The sequence below is a fragment of the Rhinoderma darwinii genome, chromosome 1 (assembly GCF_050947455.1).
Source record: "Rhinoderma darwinii isolate aRhiDar2 chromosome 1, aRhiDar2.hap1, whole genome shotgun sequence".
NCBI lineage: Eukaryota > Metazoa > Chordata > Amphibia > Anura > Rhinodermatidae > Rhinoderma > Rhinoderma darwinii.
The window spans coordinates 11,110,835-11,133,155 of record NC_134687.1 but is presented as its reverse complement, the minus strand read 5'-3'; the positions used below and the strand labels follow the sequence as shown (position 1 = coordinate 11,133,155).

General features: G+C 44.9%; 1 protein-coding gene across 1 annotated transcript in view; it reads left to right on the top strand.

The window, feature by feature from the left end:
* Positions 1-9,873: 9,873 nt before the first annotated feature.
* LOC142646420 (vomeronasal type-2 receptor 26-like) overlaps positions 9,874-22,321 on the top strand; it is a 48,719-nt gene continuing 36,271 nt past the window's right edge. The window contains exons 1-3 of the mRNA XM_075847422.1: positions 9,874-9,995; positions 14,839-15,051; positions 16,816-17,107. Of these exons, the coding sequence (XP_075703537.1) occupies positions 9,874-9,995; positions 14,839-15,051; positions 16,816-17,107 (627 nt within the window). The remainder of the gene's footprint in view (positions 9,996-14,838; positions 15,052-16,815; positions 17,108-22,321) is intronic.

Below are 22,321 nucleotides of genomic sequence, written 5' to 3'. Positions count from 1 at the left end.
GCATCAGAGTCTTGCGGCTTCCGGTAAGTGGGGAATTATGGTTAAAGGATAAAGACCGGGAAGGCTACTTAGATAACACCCTTAGCAGTGGCCCCAAGCCAAACCGGTGGAGTAGCCCAATGAGTCCACCACCCACTGGACATAACAGTTTTCTCAGGCCATGGACCCCGCTGGAAACCTAAAACCTACGGTAAGGGTGCACTATGATGCCATGAAGGGCCCCAAAATTTGTCAAAATCAAATTCTGAAATTTATAAACTCTCCGGCTGCACAGAAAAGGGTCAACCCCTCCACCTGCTCCTACATAAATTAACCTGCCGCTGCCACCTCGTTATGATGTGGTCCCCAAGGATTGCCATAGATTCATCAACCAGTGCGAGATCCATTTGCGACTGCATGCCCACTATTTCCCCACCGACCAGATTAACATTGCATTCAGGGTCTCTCTCCTTTTGGGCCAATCTCATATGGGAGCACAAGGGACTTGAGACATCGATTTAGCAAATTTTTGGACTGTCTTTGTGGAGCCTGGCCGAACCTCATCGGCATCAGCTGTCATCCTGAACATCCACCAAGGCAGTTCTACAATGGGCCAATAAGTAGTACAGAAGCAGACTTTTGTGGAGGAGTTGGCCTGTAATAACAAGGCTTTGGTCGCAACCTTCTGGCAGGGGTTGGCTCGCCGAATATAGGACGAGCTGGCAGGCCATCATTTGTCTCTGGATGCATTCACCTCGCTGGCCACAAGAATTGACATCTGTTTCAGAGAATGTACCCAGGGGCGTGCCCAGGAGGCTGTATGTGAAAGAATCTTCCTAGACTCGCTCTGTCCTTTCAGGGACCCCTGCTCACCAAGGTTTCAGAGGAAACTATGCAAGTCGAGAGAGTCAAACTCATTGATCAAGAATGCCAGCGGAGGAGTAAAAAAAAGTGGTTGGAAAGGACACTTGGTGCGCAACTGCCTGTGAAGTCAGGAGACTCCACCACCTAGGGTTGGTAGGAGGGATGACTCTAGGTGGACAGATCCTCACTCCGAAGTTGACTATGCTTGTGAAGTTATTCTGTGGTAACCCTTCTGCCACCATCCAAGCTTTTCTCGACTCTGGGGCTGCAGGAAACTTCATCCATCAGGAGCTGGTGACTTATATTAGCCTGACATTAATTTGTCTAGAGAAACCCTTGGCAGTGGCATCCATAAATGGCCAGCGTTTTCCTGACCCCATTTTATTTGCCACACATCCTCTGACTCTGCAGGTGAGGTTGATTCACGTGGAGCAGATCTACTTCTATGTGTTGCCGATCTTCATTAATCCCTTGTTTCTGGGCCTACACTGGCTACGGCAACATGTCCCAGTCCTTGAATGGAACTTCGGCCAAGTCCTTCAGTGCTGGTCAAGCTGCCGTACCAAGTGCCTGGCACGGATCGAACCTGTCTCTTCACCACTTGTGCCACAGGACCTGATTGGCCTGCCTCCTTGTTACTCGGCCTCGACAGAGACGTTGCCGCCACATTGACCCTATAACCATCCTGTTTCTCTCTTACCAGGGATGCACGGGAGAATTTGTGGAGATGTTGATATGACGAGTAGATAAGAGGAAAGTAAAGCAGAAGGACTTGTCAGGACCGGAGATTACATTTGGGTAGTTATTATGGATATCAGAACAGAGATGTATAATGGGAACAAGTTCTGAACAGCCTTGCATGTCATTGTTAATAGTTTGAACTGAATTTGCTAGACAATGGGTAGGTTGTGAAGGGATCAGTAAAGGGGAGAGGCAGAGTTAAAACCTCTGAGTTCCAAGTTATTCTGCCATCCATTTTGCAGTCTAGCCTTTCACAGTTTTTTTGTTTAGATCTTCGAAAAATGACATAAGTGAAGTTATTGCTCATAGTCACGTGCTGCAAGAAAGAGGAAACTATAAAAAATTGGGTTGCTGGTCCAAGTTAGGGCTTATTCAGACAAACGTGATATACGTCCGTGCAACGCGAATGATTTTCACGCGCGTCGCACGGACCTATATTAGTCTATGGGCCAGTGCAGACAGTCCATGATTTTTACGCAGCGTGTGCCCCCGCATGTATATAGTGCGTGACAGCTTCCTTCATGTAGATAGCGCCATAGAGCCCCCTCCTGTAGATAGCGCCATACAGCCTCCTCCTGTAGATAGTGCCATACAGCCCCCAAATGTAGATAGCGCCATACAGCCCCCTCCTGTAGATAGTGCCATACAGCCCCCCTTCTGTAGATAGCACATTGCAGCCCCCCTCCTGTAGATTGTGTCAAACAGCCCCTTTGTAGATAGTCACATACAGCCCCCTGTAGATAGCAACATACAACGTCCCCCGTAGATAGCGCTATACAGCTCCCCTCCTGTAGATAGCGCAATACAGGCCCACCTCCTGTAGATAGTGCCGTATAGCACACCCAAAACCAATAAAACGAAAAAAACGCTATACTCACCTAGTTCCCGTGACGAACGGAGCGAATCAATGCTGAGATACCTCCCTGCTCAACAATAGCGTTCAATAGCATCTGCGTCCTTAGGAGGCAGATACTATTGAATGTGGCATCACTATTGCTGTAGCAGCCATAGAGGCTGCTAGCGGCGCCACAGGTCATGGGTGGGCCGTGACGGTGGGCGGCAGAGGCCCCCTCATGCCGCGCACCCCACAGAAGCCACTACCGCATAATGCCTCTGAGTTGCTTCTGCAACCGTTCCCTTTGTCCGTACATTTCAGCCATGTGATTTCCCCGTATTTTGTGTTCTACATCCATAGAAAGGTCACGTGGTCGACAATGATGTTACCCAGGCATTTCCTAGCGACTTCTCCGCAATATGCGGACAGCACACGGATGGCTTCCCCCAATTTTGCTGGATGCAACATTGTACTGGATCACTAAATGTCTCATTCTTCAGGAACGGTGAAGTGGAAGTGTCAAATATAAATGGGACAATTGACCCTATAGGTGCAAAGGCACTAGAAATTAGTGATTCAGAGTCTAAGAAAGAGTCTGGAGTGAGGGGGGAAACGAAGTAGAATGCCTTCCCAAATACACTAAACCCACATACCATGACATACTGACATAAATAACTGTGATGTAATGTCTCTTACAAGGAAAGTAGATCCTCTAGGCCACAATCGATTTGGCGCTGGCTAGACTTTAATGTGGAGTTGTCTTCTTATTTTACACCATTAATCAATGCAAATAGGTAGGGACTTTCGCAGGTCAGATTCCCTGGTCGCGGAATAATCAATGATTGGCAATAGGTGCGGCACAGATGAAACTGTAATGAAGTCAGGGATATAGCCAAGGGTTGTCAATTGGAATGTGGTTAGGATATAAAGAGCCGAGGAATTAGATGGAAACATATTTAGAGGATGGGCTAGGGGTCAGAACCAGAATTACGACCACATGTACCAGTTCACAAATCCAAGCAGAGAGACAGAAGCGCACTCCAGAAAATAAACCACCAGAGTCAGGATCAGATTCAAAGTCAAATAACAAACAGGAACCGAAGCCAAACAAAGAATGTACCTTAAGATCAAGGTAGTAGGGTCAGAGACCCCTTTAAATATGCCACTAGGTCCAACATCATCAAGCATTGACAGTAGCCTTGGCAACATGATGCAGCCATTAGCGGAGAGGAAAAGTTCTGCCAAAACTAGCCAGGGCGCAGCTGACAGAAGGAGTCATTGTTGGTGCGAGTAGTGGTAAGTCTGGTTGCCTGGTCTGCAGAGTATCATCATGTGCAAATTTTTTAAGAGTACTGATCAAAAACAGTCACAGGCAGAAAATATAACTAATAAATTCAGTGACTCACAGGTAACATCTTCTCTCCTTGATTGGGGTCATTCTCTTTCCTTTTCTTCTCCATTCAGCCCAAAATACCATGACAACTTCTCCTGTTGACTGCAAATTGCTGCCCATACATCTTTGGTCCTTACATTTGCAGTCCTTCCCATTCTCTCTAACAACATAAAACCGCCACCCTTGACATTGCTCCGCTGCTGCTACTATTTATACTTGGCCTGTGGCATACCTAATGCCCCTGTTGCCCTTGTTAATTTACCTACAGTGCTGCTCATTCCCCCAACATTCTATGCTGCCAAAATAATAATGCCCAAGGACACAGATACAGTTAAAAGCTAAAGAGTAACTAGAAAATGCTGGGTCTCATAGAAAACGTTTAAATTAGACACAATTTTTCCCCAGAGCATTTACAAGCTCCATGTGAAAGCTAGGGTGGCCAATACATGGTGGCCGAATCAGGGTTAAAAAAATAAGACGCCATTTTTGTGAAAGTGTAACTCCAAGCATGACTTTACAAATGATTACAGCATGTTAGGAGTGGTATTTCTACAAGCAATGGTACCACACACACTATCAGCCACCTAAGTAAAAAAAAAAAGCAGGGAGGGGGAAGGGGAGGCATCAAAACCCAGACTCCAAAATTAATTGATAGCCCAGACGAGATACAAAAATTAGGCTCCTAGACCAGACACCGAAATATAGTGAGACCTCAAGACCAGACGCCAACATTTATACATATCCCAGACCTGAATCCAAAATTAATTTCGATTTTACAATCAATTTATTCTCCCACAGCAGATTTATATTAAAATTGGTCCTCTCAGTAGAGAAATTATCTGTGTCTTATTCTGATGGTTTTCTTCAGAAAAGCAGGACCCTACATCCTCCTCCTCCTACATGTCCAGCATTAACCTACTCCTCTGTCTTCCCTTTGCGTGAGAGTAATTGGTGACTTTAGCCTTCTTAGATAGCTATCTTGTATGTGGATATAAGGAAGGTGGGCCATGTGCCTGAGGGCTATGTCATATTTAAAGGTGTTTTCTGAGCTTATAAATATGAATTAAAGTTCCTATACTGTATGTGTCTAAATGATCACCAGAGAATACCCCCTTAGCTCAGACATAGTTCATTTTCATTTTTATTATGTTGCCCAAATCTGTGCAGTACTGTTGTTTTCATTTTGCTAGGGCTTGCTGTGGTCGGGATTACCATAAAAAGCGATCTCATTCCCATGATTCCCTTCCCACATCACAGACATTGTTTATATTTACAGTTCCAGGGCCTAGGATAGATGGCACCCTGTGTGAAATGATCTTTCGGCGCCCCACCCCATCATTAAAAAAAAATGACCCATGAAAAAATGATAATGCCCCTTTAGTGCCCCCATACAGTATAATAATAATATTTAATAATATATTACAACCCCTTCAAGGACACAGCATTTTGTCCTCTAATTGTGCCCACGGTATTATGCCACCTGTAGTACCCCTACACAGTATAATGTCTGCTTAGTGGCCCCCACACAGGATAGGGCCCCCCTGTAGATTTTGGCATATAGCCTCCCTGTAGACAGTGCCATAATCCCCCACCTCCTTTTTGTAGATCGTGCCATACAGTCCCCCACCTCCTCCTTGTAGACAGTGCCATACAGTCTCCCACCTCCCCCTTGTAGAGAGTGCCCCAAAGCAAAAACAAAATTGTACTCATCTAGGCCCCGTTCCCATGACGAACTGAGCTGCTGCATGACAGGATCCTGTAGCCTAGTACAGAGTTTCCCAACCTTTTCAGACTCGAGGCAGCACTTGAAAAAATTTCCTCAGGGCCCCCCTACTAAAAATTGTTTCGAGAATGACAGAAAACGGGAACAAGCACTACATTCGTACGGTATGTTCACACACGTTTTTTGTAAGGCAAAAAAAATCTGCCTCAAAATTCCTTCAGCAACTGACAGCGTTGTGTGACCTTTTTTTGTGTTTTTTTCTTAAGCTGTTGAGCGAATGCAAAGACGCAGGCAAAAAAGCTCCAAACGAGCGCCGCAGGTATTTTCTGCCTCCTATTAATTTCAATTAGAGGTCACAGGCGGAAACCACTTGAAGACCATCAGCCCACCACTCACAGTAAAATGACCATCAGTCCACCCCTGATTCCCCCTGTAAGTAGCGCCACACAGCCCCTTGTAGGTAGCGCCACACAGCCCCTTGTGGGTAGCGCCACACAGCCCCCTTGTGGGTAGCACCACACAGCCCCCTTGTAGGTAGCGCCAGACAACCCCCTTGTAGGTAGCCAAAGACAGCCCCCTTGTAGGTAGCGCCACACAGCCCCCTTGTAGATAGCGCCACATAGCCCCTTGTAGATAGTGCCACACAGCCCCCTGTAAAGTGCGCCACACAGCCGCCTGTAGAGTGCGCCACAAAGCCCCCTGTAGGGAGTGCCACACAGCCACCTGTAGGGAAGGATTAATCCTTTTAGCTAGACTAAATAAAAGTTATATCTTAGTTTAATTCCACACATTTATTTGATAGCTGGGAAAGCTGGGTATTTTGTGTGCTCCTGCACAGTTGTCCTTTTTTGAATGTCTATTGCCCTAGTCCTTTCGTAGTCCTTGCACTAAAAGGGGGATGTGGGCAGTGTGGCACTACCAACCAGGGGGCTGTTGGCAGTGTGGCACTACTAACCAGGGGGCTGTGTGGCACTACCAACAAGGGGGCTGTGGGCTGTGTGTCACTACCAACCAGGAGGCTGTGGGGCACTACCAACCAGGGGGCTGTGTGGCACTCCCTAGGAGGGGGCTGTGGGATGTGCGGCACTCCCTACCAGCGGTCTTTGCGGCACTCCCTACCAAGGGTCTGTGTGGCACTCCATAGCAGGGGGCTGTGTGGCCTTCCCTACAGGGGGCCTTGTGGCACTCCCTACAGGGTCATTTTGTAATCCTTGCACTACCTACAAGGGGGCTGTGGCCAGTGTGGCACTACCAACCAGGGGACTGTGGGTTGTGTGGCACTACCAACCAGGGAGCTATGCGGCACTCCCTAGCAGGGGGCTGTGCGGTACTCCCTACCAGGGGGCTGTGTCGCACTCCCTACCAGGGGGCTGTGCTGCACTCCCTACCAGGGGTCTGTGCGGCGCTCCCTAGCAGGAGTCGGTGCGGCACTCCATAGCAGGGGTCTGTGCGGCACTCCATAGCAGGGGGCTGTGCGGCACTCCATAGAAGGGGACTGTGCAGCACTCCCTAGCAGGGGCCTGTGCGGCACTCCCTAGCAGGGGGCTGTGCGGCACTCCCTACAGGGGGCTGTGTGGCGCACTCTACAGGAGGCTGTGTGGCACTATCTACAAGGAGGCTGTGTGGCGCTATCTTCAAAGGGGCTGTCTGGCGCTACCTAAAAGGGGGCTGTCTGGTGGTACCTTCAAGGGGGCTGTATAGCGCTACCTACAAAGGGGCTGTCTGGCGCTATCTACAAGGGGGCTGTCTGGCGCTACCTACAAGGGGGCTGTGTGGTGCTACCTACAAGGGGCTGTGTGGTGCTACCCACAAGGGGGCTGTGTGGCGCTACCTACAAGGGGCTGTGTGGCGCTACCTACAAGGGGCTGTGTGGAGCTACCCACAGGGGGAATCTGTGAGTGGTGGGCTGATGGTCATTTTACTGTGAGTGGTAGGCTGATGGTCATTTTACTGTGAGTGGGGGGCTGATGGTCTTCAAGTGGTTTCCGCCTCTGACCTCCAATTGAAATTAACAGGAGGCAGAAAACACCTGTGGCGCCCATTTGGAGCTTTTTTTTCCTGCGTCTTTTGCATTCGCTTCAACGACTTAAAGAGGCTCTGTCACCAGATTATCAAATCCCTATCTCATATTGAATATGATTGGCGCTGCAATGTAGATAACAGCAAAGTGTTTTGGTTTTTTTTAAACCATAATTTTTGCCCGAGTTATGAGCAATTTTATATTTATGCAAATGAGCTTTTCAATGGACAACTGGGCGTGTTTTCTCGTTTTACCAACTGGGCGTGTATTGTGTTTTTACCAACTGGGCATTGTGAATAGAAGTGTATGACGCTGAAAAATCAGCATCATACACTTCTCATCGTTCCCACCCAGCTTCTTTCACAGCAGACACAGCGTGACGTCACCCACAGGTCCTTCAACCTTGTCATCGGACAAAGAAGATACATCCGCTCCAGGCGTCCAAAAGGTTAATATGCTCGTCTCTAGGGAGTTTGCTATGCTTACCTGACACGGTGATGCTGCTGCAGATTCAACTGTACTCTGACGCCTGGAGCGGATGTGTCTTCTCTCTTCCGACGCCAAGGTTGAAGGACTTGTGGGTGACATCACGCTGTGTGTCTGGAGTGAAAGAAGCTGGCTGGGAATAATGACGTCACCCACAGGTCCTTCAACATTGGCGTCAGAAGGGAGAAGACACATCAGCTCCAGGCGTCAGGGAGTACAGTGCAGGGTATGTGCAGGTAAGCATAGCAAACTCCCTAGAGACGAGCATATTAACCTTTTGGACGCCTGGAGCCCATGTGTTTTCTCTATCCGACGACAATGTTGAAAGACCTGTGGGTGACGTCACGCTGTATTTCTGCAGTGAAAGAAGCTGGGTGGGAACGATGAGAAGTGTATGATGCTGATTCGTCAGCGTCATACACTTCTATTCACAATGCCCAGTTGGTAAAAACACAATACACGCCCAGTTGGTAAAAACACAATACACGCCCAGTTGGTAAAACGAGAAAACACGCCCAGTTGTCCATTGAAAAGCTCATTTGCATAAATATAAAATTGCTCATAAAAACACAATACACGCCCAGTTGGTAAAATGAGAAAACACGCCCAGTTGTCCATTGAAAAGCTCATTTGCATAAATATAAAATTGCTCATAACTTTGGCAAAAATTATCGTTTTAAAAAAAAACAAAAAACACTTTGTTGTTATCCACATTGCAGCGCCCATCACATTCAATAATAGATAGGGATTTGATAATCTGGTGACAGAGCCTCTTTAAGAAAAAACACACAAAAAAGGTCACACAACGCTGTCAGTTCCTGAAGGAATTTTGAAGCAAATTTTTTTTGCCTTACAAAAAACGTGTGTGAACATACTGTAACGTCTATGGCCACGGCCCATCGTTCCGACTTATCCCTCGACGGCCGTGGCCATGGACTCCCGACTTGTGTGCAGCGTCGTCCTCCCGTGAGGCACCGGCACTCACTTCCGGATTACGAGACTCCAGAGGGCAGGCGCGCCCGTGCGTGCACGCTCTTAAAGGGGCCAGTGCACGCATGTTGCAGGAAGTCTGCAATCTAGCCCAGAATGCTCTGGGCTATAAAAAGGGCTCTGCCCTCTTGCTCTTTGCCAGAGCGTTGATTTTTCCCCTAAGTTTGTCGTGCTTATGGTCTCCTAGTGTTTTCCAGTTTCTCATTGTACCCTGTTCCTGTATCCTGTTTCCTGTTACCGTGCTACCCTGTTCTAAGTGCCGTGCTGAGTTGTTGCCAGATTGGACTACGTTCCACGCCTGTTTTGCTACACCACAGCTGACGTCTACCCGCTGCCTGGTCCCAGTTGTGCCTGCCTTTCTACTGTCTACGTTGCCTCAGGTATCCTTTCTGAACTATTTGGCTCTGTACCTTACCTGTTTGGCCAGATGCCGGCCCGCTATGGGGTACGGCCCAGTGGGTCCACACCCCGCATCGTGACAGTATGCTCTGGCCATGGACTCCGCTGGCCAATTCAAAGGCTTGGCACCCTCCCAAGCTATGCAGGCGGACCTGCTGGATCTCCGAGCTAGACAAGATCAACTCCTTGTGGCTGTGGACGCTATGGCACAGCAGCTAGGGATGCTAGTTGCTTCTCTTCCTGTTCCTATGCAAAATCCTCAGGTCAATCCTCCTGTTACACCTCCTGGCAGTTCCGGCTTGGATCCTCGGTTCTCACTGCCATTGCCCTCTCTATTCTACGGAGATGCCAGTACGTGTCGGGGGTTTCTAAACCAATGCTATATTCATTTTACCCTGCACGCCCATGCATTTCCGTCGGAGAGAACCAAGATCACATTCATCATGTCTCTACTTGCTGGCAAAGCCTTGGCATGGGCTAACCCTATCTGGAAACGTCAGGGTCCCGAGACCCAAGACTTTCAGGGATTTGTGCGGTTATTCCGGACTGTTTTCGAGGAACCAGGGTGAGTCTCGTTGGCAGCTACAGCCATCTTCAACCTTCGCCAAGAGGACACCTCTGTGGGCGAATATACCATCCAGTTCCGAACTCTGGCAGGAGAGCTATCCTGGAACAATGAGACCTTGGTGGCATCCTATTGGCATGGCCTGTCGTCCGATATTAAGGACGAACTGGCCGCTCGTGATCTGCCCCCTGCCTTGGATGACTTGATTCTGCTCACCACTCGGGTAGACATAAGGCTAAGGGAGAGATCTCATCAAGTTCATCAGGAGAGAAGGCTTCCTAGACTGGCGACCAACTTCCAGCAACCTCTCTTGCCGGTGCCTACTCCTTCGCCCGAGGTTCCGATGCAAGTGAACCAGCTAAAATTGTCGGTTCAGGAGAAACAGCGCAGGCGCACCTCTGGACTCTGTTTATATTGTGGTCTCGCAGGCCATGTCGTGCGTCTGTTCTGCAGAAGCAAAAAAAAAACAGCGCCTAGGTTTGGTTGGAGAGAATGCTGGGCGTTACTGCATCTAATCGCGAACTCTCTTCCAAACGATTCTTTTCCGTAACCATCATTGCTGGAGAGAGGCCCCGTCCGGTCTCTGCCTACCTGGTCTCCGCTCTGCTGCCAATTTTATCTGTCAGGACCTGGTGGATCTTTTTCAGTTGCCTACTGTTCTGCTAGAAAGGCCATTGATCGTTGCCTCCGTGGATGGACTGCCATTGCCTTACCAAGTTGTGTCTGTAACCAAGCCGTTGAGACTTCAAGTAGGAGTCCTTCATGCTGAGCTCATCTCTCTGTTTGTCCTGTCCAAGGCCGTCAACCCCGTGCTGCTGGGTTTGCCTTGGCTCCGTCTGCACGCCCCAGTCCTGGATTGGAATACCGGAGAGGTTCTTCAGTGGGGCCCGAAGTGTCAAGACCGCTGTCTGGCCATGTCCAGTCACCACAGTCTTCCCCGCCTCAGTCACTAGCAGAGCTGCCTTCTTGTTTCGCCATGTTCTCAGATGTCTTCAATAAAAAGGAAGCTGAGACCTTGCCGCCACAACGTGCTTATGATTGTCCGATCGACCAGGTTCCTGAGTCGTCCCCTCCTCGTGGTAGAGTGTACCCTCTCTCCTTGTTTGAGACCCAGTCTATGTCGGCCTACATTGAGGAGAATCTGGAGAGGGGCTCCATTCGTAAATCCTCATCCCCGGCCGGAGCGGGGTTCTTCTTTGTCAAGAAGAAAGATGGATCGCTGCGACCTTGCATTGACTACCGAGGTCTGAATCAGATCACGGTGAAGAACTAGTATCCTCTGCCTTTGATCTCTGAACTGTTCGATCGCAAACGGGGAGCAATTTTTTCTAAGCTGGACCTGCGGGGGGCCTACAATTTGATTCGGATTCGTCGAGGTGACGAGTGGAAGACTGCTTTTAATACGCGTGATGGGCACTACGAATATGTAGTTATGCCCTTCGGCCTGTGTAATGCTCCCGCAGTGTTTCAAGAATTTGTTAATGAAATTTTTCGTAATCTTCTTTATGTTTGTGTTGTGGTGTACCTCGATGACATTTTGATTTTTTTCCCCAGATCCAGTAACTCATCAAAGTCATGTCCTGCGTTGCTTCGCGTAAGGGAGAATCGACTTTATGCCAAGCTGGAGAACTGTGTGTTTGAGAAGAAGTCTTTATCCTTCCTGGGCTATATCTTCTCTGATCAGGGCCTCAAGATGGACCCTCAGAAGGTAATGGCTGTCCTGGAGTGGCCACGTCCCAAGGCTTAAGGGCCATACAACGCTTTCTGGGATTCGCCAACTTCTACCGGCTGTTCATCCCCAACTTCTCATCTATGACTGCTCCTATCTCCAACCTCACTAAAAAGGGTATGAACGCCAAAATGTGGACTCCGGGGGCAGAAGCCGCATTTGAATCCTTAAAGAAAGCCTTCACGTCAGCCTCTATTCTTCACCACCCTGATATATCCCTACAGTTTTCGTTAGAGGTGGACGCTTCCTCTGTCGGTGCTGGTGCACTCCTGTTCCAGAGAGGTTTGAAAGGCAAGGCTGTGGTATGTGGCTACTACTCCAAGCTGTTTCCCTCACCAGAACGCAACCTCTCTATTGGGGATCGGGACTTACTAGCCATCAAACTAGCTCTGCAGGAGTGGAGACACCTACTGGAGGGTGCTGTTCATCCTATCCTGGTCTTCACGGATCACAAGAACTTGACCTACCTACAGACGGCCCAGCGGTTGAATCCTCGTCAAGCCAGGTGGTCATTGTTCTTTGCTCGGTTCCGGTTCAAACTCCACTACCGACCTGCCGACAAAAATGTGAGGGCGGATGCCTTGTCTAGGTCCTTTGAAACTGAAGACACTGTGGAGTCCGCGCAGAATATTATCGATCCGTCCTGCATCTTCTCTGTGAACCCCCTGGAAGTGAGAGACATTCCTCCGGGAAGAACTTTTGTGCATCTGGCAGACGCTACTCCAGGACTCCTAGTTCCGCAGTGGTCCCTGGCGGCTCATCTGGGACTTTTGAAGTAAGGGAGATTCTGGCAACCAACAAGGTGGGAGGAAAGACATTTTATTTAGTGGATTGGAAGTGGTTCGGCCCAGAGTAGAGGTCTTGGGAGCCAGAGGAGAACATTGATGCCGCTGTCTTCATTAAAAGGTTTCTCTCCCGCTCTGGTCCCAAGAAGAGGGGGCGTGAGAGGGGGGATACTGTAACGTCTATGGCCACGGCCCATCGTTCCGACTTACCCCTCGACGGCCGTGGCCATGGACTCATGACTTTGGTGCAGGGTCATCCTCCTGTGAGGTGACGGCACTCACTTTCTGGATTACGAGACTGTCTCCAGAGGGCGCGCATGTTCTTAAAGGGCCAGTGCGCGTATATTGCAGGCAGTCTGCAATCTAGCTCAGGATGCTCTGGGCTATAAAAAGGGCTCTGCCCTCTTGCTCTTTGCCAGAGCGTTGTTTGTTACCCGAAGTTTGTCATGCTTATGGTCTCCTAGTGTTTTCCAGTTTCTTAGTGTACCTTGTTCCTGTATCCTGTTTCCTGTTACCGTGCTATCCTGTTCTAAGTGTCGTGCTGAGTTGTTGCCAGATTGGACTACATTCCACGCCTGTTTTGCTACACCACAGCTGACGTCTACCCGCTGCCTGGTCCCAGTTGTGCCTGCCTTTCTACTGTCTACGTTACCTCAGGTATCCTCTCTTAACAATTTGGCTCTGTACCTTACCTGTTTGGCCAGCTGCCGGGCCGCTACGTGGTATGGCCCAGTGGGTCCACACCCCGCATCATGACACATACCGTACGAGTGTAGTGCTTGTTCTTAGCCGTTTTCTGTCTTTCTCAAAACAATTTTGGTAGGGGTGCCCTGTGGAAATTTAATTTTTCCAGTGGTGCCTCGAGTCTGAAAAGGTTGGGAAATTCTGTACTAGGCTACAGGATCCCGCCGTGGAGCAGCTTAGTTCGTCATGGGAACAAGGCCTAGGTAAGAACAATTTTTGCTTTTGTTTGAGGGCACTGTCTACAAGGGGGAGGTGGGAGACTGTATGGCACTGTCTACAAGGGGAGGTGGGGGGCTGTATGGCACGATCTTTGCACAGGGCGCCATCTATCCTAGGGCAGGCTCTGATTAGAGATAAGAAACAAAAATGTGTGAGGTCCTTTATTACAGGAAAGGGGAAGAGGGGAAATAATGTGTTCAGTGTATAGAAAGTCACACAAAACGGAAATAAAAACCAGGAGCTTGGTTATGCAACTGCATGGAAAAACTGGCTTACAGAGGCAGTTCAGCTACAGACATTACATTAGTAAGTGATATGTCTTACTACATGTAAACCATTTGTACACAATTTTTAAAGATTGGAAAACTCCTTTAACATTCACCCTGATTCTATATAAAAAGTGAAAATTAAAGCCGCTTTATAATATATTTTGAGACTAATTATTAATAATATCGCTGGCTGCTCTTCTTACAGCCTATTGCAGATGTGGTTAAGTGCATGGCCACATAATAAAACCTCTTACATGTTGTGTCTCGCTGGCCACATATATTAGACTCACCTGCGCTCCTCTGGAAAAGTGGTTGTGGGCATTTTTTCAGGATGTTGGCAACTATAGCAGTAATGCTTTCCTCTTTCTTTTTTTGCATGAAATTCTGCTAAAATGAAAAAAAGATTGCGCTTAAATTGCTGATATCTGCTTTGCTGACAAACCAGTTGTCGGACTTTAAAGTCTGAGGGTGTGATCCCTGATGAGCTTCCAATGACCTCCTTCACATGCTCCCAACTTTATTGTTGTGCTGCACAAGGTTATGCTTTTCATATTGTTGTAAGTGATGGATTTTAAGCTGGCCAACCATGTTTTCCTATTTGAGGGCCACATGTCATAGATGTGGAGACGTTGAAAAGATAGATAAGTAGTTTATTTTGAGCCTTGAACTACAAATTTGTAATTACTGATGTAAATAGTGGCTGGTGGACTCACTTCTCAACTCTAGTGTGTCCAAGGTCAGCAAATGATTGACAGCTTCCTCTGTGGAATTAGACATCTTTCAAGTCCTCTTTTTTTTATTTCATGATTCTTTACTTGTGGGTGAAATTTCTGACTGATATCATTTTAGTAGTGTGAATTTATTTACAGTGAAGTTCTTTCTTTAGAATTATTTTTTAAGATATTTGGTATTCTAAATTCTCATTGATGGGTCATCCCTGGTGGGTTATTGTGGGTTATATTAGAAGCTTCCTTTACCTCACTGTAGAACAAGTGTTTATAATCTGGTGCTGTCAAAAATGAATTAACAGAAAGGGAGAAAAATCAAACAAGTGCACCAGAGATTTTATAGCATTTTCATATTATCTTTTTTCTAAGAATGTTCTCATTGCTGGTTTTGTGTGTTGTATTGTGCAATTCTGAGACACAGGACGTGACTGCTCTATGTCATCTTGCCATGAAGAATTATACCTTTGAGTATAAATATTCTCAAGAAGGAGATATCATTATAGGAGGAATCTTCACCGTACATTCCTGGGTATCAAAACTGCGTTGGGAAGGCAGCTCGTTCTATGACGAGATGTGTTCAGCGTAAGTAGAAATTGTATTGTTTTGAAGTGTCTCAGCTATAGGTATCTATATAGTGTGAAGCTAGCTGCCAGCAGACACCTTATCTGGTACCACTTTATAAAACGTAAGAAATACTGCCCAATGCGGTGGTCTCCTGTTTTGTTTGAATTGGCCAGTGAAGTGGAAGAACAGGGAATCTGGATCTAGGTTGCAGTAAAAAGCTGAATCTCACACAGCTGATAGGTGACCACATGGAAAAGTGTTGAGATAGAGAGTAACATGGATGACAGCTATAGTGTGTGTTAAAAAAAGGAATAGGAAAATGTATGTGCAGAAACTTGTGTCTTTAAAGTAGAACCAGAGAGGAAATAACATTCAAAGCATTTTTGCGAAATAGAGTTTTTTTTTTTTCCTGGTGTGAAAATGATGAGAATTCTCAGCAGTATTTGCAATATTAAAGGCATATACAGTGGTAGCACTATGTAAAAGCCAAACGGACAATAATTATGTAAGATCAATCAACCTATACTGCAAATATACAATATCTATAAAAAAAAACATTACACAAAAATCATACATAAAAACACACTTTTTGTGGCTGTGCAAACAAATATAACATGTAGATTTTAGTACAATGTGGAGCACTATTAGTTACAATGAGTCACACGCACATAGATCAGGTATATCTATATACATAGCCCCTGCTCCTCCATATACAATAAGCCACAATGGGCAATAAACAGAGGCAGTATAAACAATACCAATCCAAACCAGACATGCTTCTACCCTGCACAGACCACCAGCTCACACCCCAAAGTTTAGTTCTTTGCACCGCTGCCAAAAGATTCTCTTTATGTATGATTTAATGGAATGATATTTAGCGGTATTATACATATTTTTGCACTTTTTATGTAATAATAAGCATTACTTTTGACATGATGGTATTGTTTATTATTATTATTATTATTATTATTGACCCTGGTGCGATTATTTTGGTTTATTCATGATGTAAGATCTATCACAGATTTTCCAACTCCAAAGGCAAGACTAAAGTTTATACTGTATTTTACCTAATGTGCTCTTTACTGTTTATGGTATACTGTACATATATTTAATGTTTAGTTTAGATAATCACCATTTTTTTTTTTACCTGTGGTCTATTCTAATAGAAAGATTTTGGAAAAAACATATCCACTGTGTAATGCCTAGTGTAGGGCCAGAGTAGGCAGCGCATGACACAGAAGTTCTGTCTTTTGAGTACACACTCAGGACTTGTACTACATATACAGTAACATTGTGTATCAGTTTTCTACTGGGTTTTTATTTCAATCTAAATTATATACTGTAGTACATAGCACCATACATATACATACAATGGCTTTTCACTAGTTGTTCTGCTAAGCATTTACTAACCATAAGGCCCCGTGCACACGGACCATAAGTGCGGATCAAATTATGGACCCATTAATTTATATTTCCCACGGAAACATTTCCGTATATTTATGGAAGAGGTCCGGGCCGTAGCAATGACCCGCAAAAAATAGACATGACCTATTTTTTCAATTTAGGAACCGTGCTTACATACTTTATAATGGGAGCACGGCCCGCAAATGCGGATGACTGTCCGCAGCCGGCCGTGCCTGTAATCATAATTACGGACACGGCCGTTCGCATGGGGCCTAAATCTGTAGGTTTTTTTTTCAAATTGTAAATAAAATAACAGTTAAAGAAGACATATAATAAAGCTAATAGAAGAACTCACAATTTTCATATATTGTTTTACAGTGCTCACCCGAGAGAATATATACATATTTTGGCTTTTCTCTTTGCCATTGATGAAATTAATGAGCGTCCAGATATCCTGCCCAATGTCACTCTGGGATATCATATATATGACTCTTGTGGAAATGTAAAAAAAGTTGTAAAAGATGTTCTGCAGATACTGTCCGGACACAAAGTAACAGCTCCAAACTATTCATGTATGGAGAAAGATGCGGTGGTCGGTTTTATTGGAGATTTACGTTCTGTCACTACTTTACCAATGGCGCAGCTGTTAAACTTATATGGATATACACAGGTGAGTACAGAAAATATAAAAATACAAACAAAATTATTATTAATATTATTATTATTAGTTTACTAAAAAACTCAAGTCTGTTGACCCATGGGATCCCGTGTTTTTGCATACAAGATTTTCAGAATCCACTTCCTCCCGATAGTGCCCTAAACCAGTGATCCACTCCACTATTCCTGAAGCCTTCTTGTAAGTAATAGGTCGATGGACAATAGTCTGATTGTTGCTGCAATCATTCCTTGCCCCAGAAAATTATATCAACTGATGCTCAAGAGAAAAGATCATCCTAACCATGATTATTTTTTTCTGGATGTCATGGCATAATTATTTAATTAATGTTCTGTACTGTATTCATGTGAAAACGTAGGAATCATGCATGGACTTGTTTCTTCACTGTCGTATACAGTAAATCTTAATTTCCATCATGTGTATAACAACTAGCTACATACGTATAGTCAAATTTTAATAAAAAATAAATAAACGAGATAGGTCCATAAATAGTAATGTGGCTCTGAATTAGGAAATGTGGGAAAAGGACAAATCCTTGAGACGTTGCCTAGCCCCCACTTGCTCTCTGATTAATTTTTTAAATCGCTAGATATAAGATATTTGTTTTTTGGGATATAGAGAAAAAAGCTCCTTGTATCGGGCGCTTCCGTGTAGCTGGTTTTTCGTTCACTACAAATCCATTTTTTCAGATATAAATGTTTTTATTTGACATAGCGTAGGTATAAACTAATGAACATTAAAAAGATAAAATAATGGGTGGACTGCAACGCGTTTCAACACCGGACCGGCGTCTTCGTCAGGCAGATAAAAAAGAAATACATATGCCATAAATGTATGTATATATAGACGTGTTGGTGGTTTGTGATAATGCTGATTGCACTAATTGGGATGGAACTTCAAAGAAAAACCGCCAAAACACAAAGGCGGGTCAGGGTTCAAAGGTGTAAGGTGGAGACATGCGTTATATAAACAGCGTGATGAAGACGCCGGTCCGGCGTTGAAACGCGTTGCAGTCCACCCATTATTTTATCTTTTTAATGATCTTATAATCACTGTGAATTCTCACAATTATTTTTCTATATAATCAGACATGTTTAACTTTTTTCATGAACTATCAAATTTTAATCTGTCCTCGCCAGATGATACTAAAAGCTCAATCAGTATCTAAATTTTCTTGGTCTACCACCTCTATAAAATACTTGGGCTCACAAATTTCTGCTACCCCGGACTCTTGGTTCGCACTCAATTACGCTCCCTTGTTAGACCAGATATCAACGACTATAAAATCATGGAAACTCCCATATGTTTCCTGGATAGGAAGAAGCAATCGTTTTGCTTTTTCTAATATAAACTATCCTGGTGGCACCGTACTGCCTGTTATCTACTCAGATTATTGTGATGAGATAATCCCTCTTTTCTTTTTTTCTGTGACATTATAAGATCATCTGCAAAAACACCAGTGTAATGGATATGACCTCTTACTTTTATGCCTTGCATGAATGGGTTTTGTCTGATATGTTGAATTAATGTTTCAATAGTGCGGACAAATAAGAGGGGGAACAATTGGCGCCCCTGTCTGGTCCCATTAGAGATATAAAAATAGGGAGACAGAGTTCCATTAATCCGGATTTGTGCAGAAGGGCAGGTATATAGAGCCATGATCTGAGCGATGGCTGTATCCGGGTTTCCAAATTTTTTCAGCACTGATTTCATAAATGGCCAGTCAACCCGATCAAATGCTTTTTCAACATCGGTAAAATAGAAAGGCCATCGGTATATGTTTTGACAGAGCATACTGTATCAGGTTAAGAATTCTCAGGGTATTGGCTTTGCCCTCCCTATGGTATATAAATCCTACTTGTTCTGGATGGATTAGGTCAGGTAGTAGGGGTTTAAGTCTATTAGCTAGTAGCTTAGCATAAAGCTTAATGTCTACATTTAATAGGGAAATCGGTCTATAGCTACTACATTCCGCATCATCCCTATCTTCTTTGGGCAGAAAGGATATGTGTGCCTCTAAAGATTGTTTAGGGAACCCCATAGAATGTTGAAGGGGTTTAAATGTGTTTAGCATCTGAGGTAAAAGGATATCTATAAAAGTTTTGTAATATATAGATGGTAAACCAGCTGGGTCGGGGCTTTTCCCTGTGGAAGTATCTTTCAGGGCTGTTTCCAATTCTGAAAGACTAAATGGTTTAGATAGGAGTTCCTGCTTGAGATTCGTGGGAGAAGGCAATTGCAAGTCCTGCAGAAAAGCTTCAATGTTCAATTTTCTCTTAGACCTGTGCTCGCCAGACTCTTGGCTCATAATATTGTAGAGTAATTCGTAATACGTCTTAAAATTGCGTGGCAATGTCCGCCGTGTCTGTGAGTATATCACCCCTGTTTTTACGGATGCATTTAATGTATGTTTGTTCCTGTCTGTTTTTAGCCATTGTAGCCATCAGTTTCGATCCCTTATTAAGAATGAATATACATTTTGTGCTGACTATTTAGATAAGCTTCAGCTGCTTTAAGGTTCAACACCTTCCTCAGATGCTCTCTTTGAACATTAAGTTCCTGTTGAACCTCAATCGCCAATGATTTTTTATGAGAACCTTCTAATTGTAGGATCTTGTTCATAATATTGTCAATTATTTTTTTTCCCTTTTTTACATAAGAGCCTAGAGATATGAACTCATTCCTTACCACGACTTTGTGTGATTCCCATAAATAGACATTGGAGTCTGGCCGTTATCAGGTGTTGAGACATAACCAATAAATAATTGAGTCTTTGGTAGGACTGATGTGGAGCAGAGTAGTAGGTATAATCTTTGGTGGTTGGAAAGAATGCTCTCCATATATCTCTCAAGTGTAATTCAGATACAATTTTGTAAAGAGCTTTTAGACTTCTAAATGACTGTTCGTGGACCCTGTGGAGGAATCCAATAGGGGTTCAAGAGTGATGTTAAAGTTGCCTTCTATAACACTAATACCAGATTGAAAGATTTTTAATTCTTTCAGTCTTTCAGTTAGCCAGGGTACTTGCTGGGTATTAGGGGCATACAGTCCAGCTATTGTAACCTCTGTATTTGCGATTGTCCCTTTGAAAAATAGAAACCTGCCTTCCGTATCACTCAGTTGTGAGATCAAAGTAAAGGGAACAGATTTATTTAAAGGCATTTCTAACCCCTCTTATCTTAGATGAGTTTGGGTGTGAATGGTATCATTTAGAAAAGTATGTGTTGGGCAAATTAGGAAATTTGGCGTGAGAAAAATTGTTTTTTTGCAGAATCACTATCTTCGTATGGTAAGATTTGAGAGTCTGAAAAACCCTGGACCTTTTTGTGGGTGAGTTTATTGCCTTTACATTCCAAAAGGCAACATGTACATTAGCCATAATATAAAAATAGAATAACTATACAATTAACAGAAGAAGCAAACTAGTAAACTAGGAAACAGGAAAGAGGAAAAACACAAGCCAGGTACCAGAGTTAATGAACTCTAGGTAAATGGTTGTTGTAAAAGTTGCCTAGTTCCCCTACCTTTCCTTTATACTAATGTCCCTCTGCTTGCTTTTGCTGCTACTCAAGGGAATAAGACTGTATAGTAAATAAAGATAATATTTATTAACACAGTAATCACTCTCATATATAGTAAATACAGTAACTAATCACAGTACAGAATAAACATGGTATCACAATCCTAATTATACCGCCACCCACTTACCTAAACATACATAGAAGTTACGTTACATCACAATACACATAAGTTACTTCTAATTCTCACACGCTCACTATCTCTGTCCCACTCCCTCCTAATATAACTGTCCCTCTACACTAAAGGTTAATCAGGTAAACGTTTTACCAGGGAATATGCATGTAAATGCTGGTAAAGGGTTAATGTGAGGGTTCAAGGATTAACCAGGGACTCAGGGGTACCAAGGGTTATTCAGGGAACTCAGGGCAGCAAGGGTTACTCAGGGACAGCAAGGGTTACTCAGGGTAGCAAGGGTTAACTTAGGGACTCAGGGCAGCAAGGGTTACCCAGGGCAAGGGTTACTCAGGGACTCAGGGGAAGCAAGAGTTACTCAGGGACAGCAAGGGTTACAGCAAGGGTTAGCTTCAGAGACAGCAAGGGTTAACTTCAGGGACAGCAAAGGGAGACAGGGAGAGAGAGGGTTAATCAGGTAAAGTATTAACAATGGGTAGGGTTAAATGTTTCAAGGGTTAACCAGGGATACAACAGGGGATGCGCAGGTCAGCAAGGGGTTAACTCAGGGACTGCAAGGGTTAACTTCAGGGACAGCAAGGGATAACTTCAGGGACAGCAAGGGTTACTCAGGGGCAGCAAGGGTTAACACAGGGTAGCAAGGGTCAACAGGGACTCAGGGGCCCCAAGGGTTACTCAGTGAAAGGGTTAACTCAGGGACTCAGGGGAAGCAAGGGTTAACATAGGGACAGCAAGGATTACTCAGGGATAGAGAAAGCAAGGGTTAACAGGGACAGACAGGGAGAGAGGGAGAGTTTAAAGTGTAGCCGTAGCTTCACTGATACTTAGCGTGTCGTTGGTGGAGCAGGGGTTCAGAGGCAGGAGCCGTAGCAGGAGCAGGAGACAGGAGCAGGTTGTTTGAGGAGAGAGGCAGGACAGGAAAGGTGAGCCGGTCCGTGGTGGAGCAGATAGGTAGCTCTCGTTGGTGCTGTGGTGGTGTGGGCTCTGCTCCTGAGCGTACCGACGCAGGGCTATTTAACCCTGCCGGTACACTCGCAGCGGGGGACGAGTGGCGTTTGATATAATGTATCACCAGCTGACTCATGAGCGCCTGCGTGTAATCCCGTGCGTGCGCGAAATACCGTCCATGCGCGCGGGAGATTTGAAATGGAGACAGGAGATCAAACTATCTCCTGTCTCCATGGTTTCCAAACAAAGCAGGGCAATGCTAATTGTCCTGCTTTAATTACAACTGTATTCATGACCAGGGCTGTGTTTCTACAGCCCTGTCTCATGAGACATTATATATATTATATATACACACATATATATATATATATATATATATATATATATATATATATATATATATACATAAATAGGGACACCTTCCTTTACATTTTGTGACAGGTTTAAGTTGTCTGCATTTGTTCAGTGTAACTGGTGATAAATCTTGAAAGATAGAAATCTGGTATCCATCATGAGTTAGGTCCTGAAGTTTAGAGATGAGCGAACTTA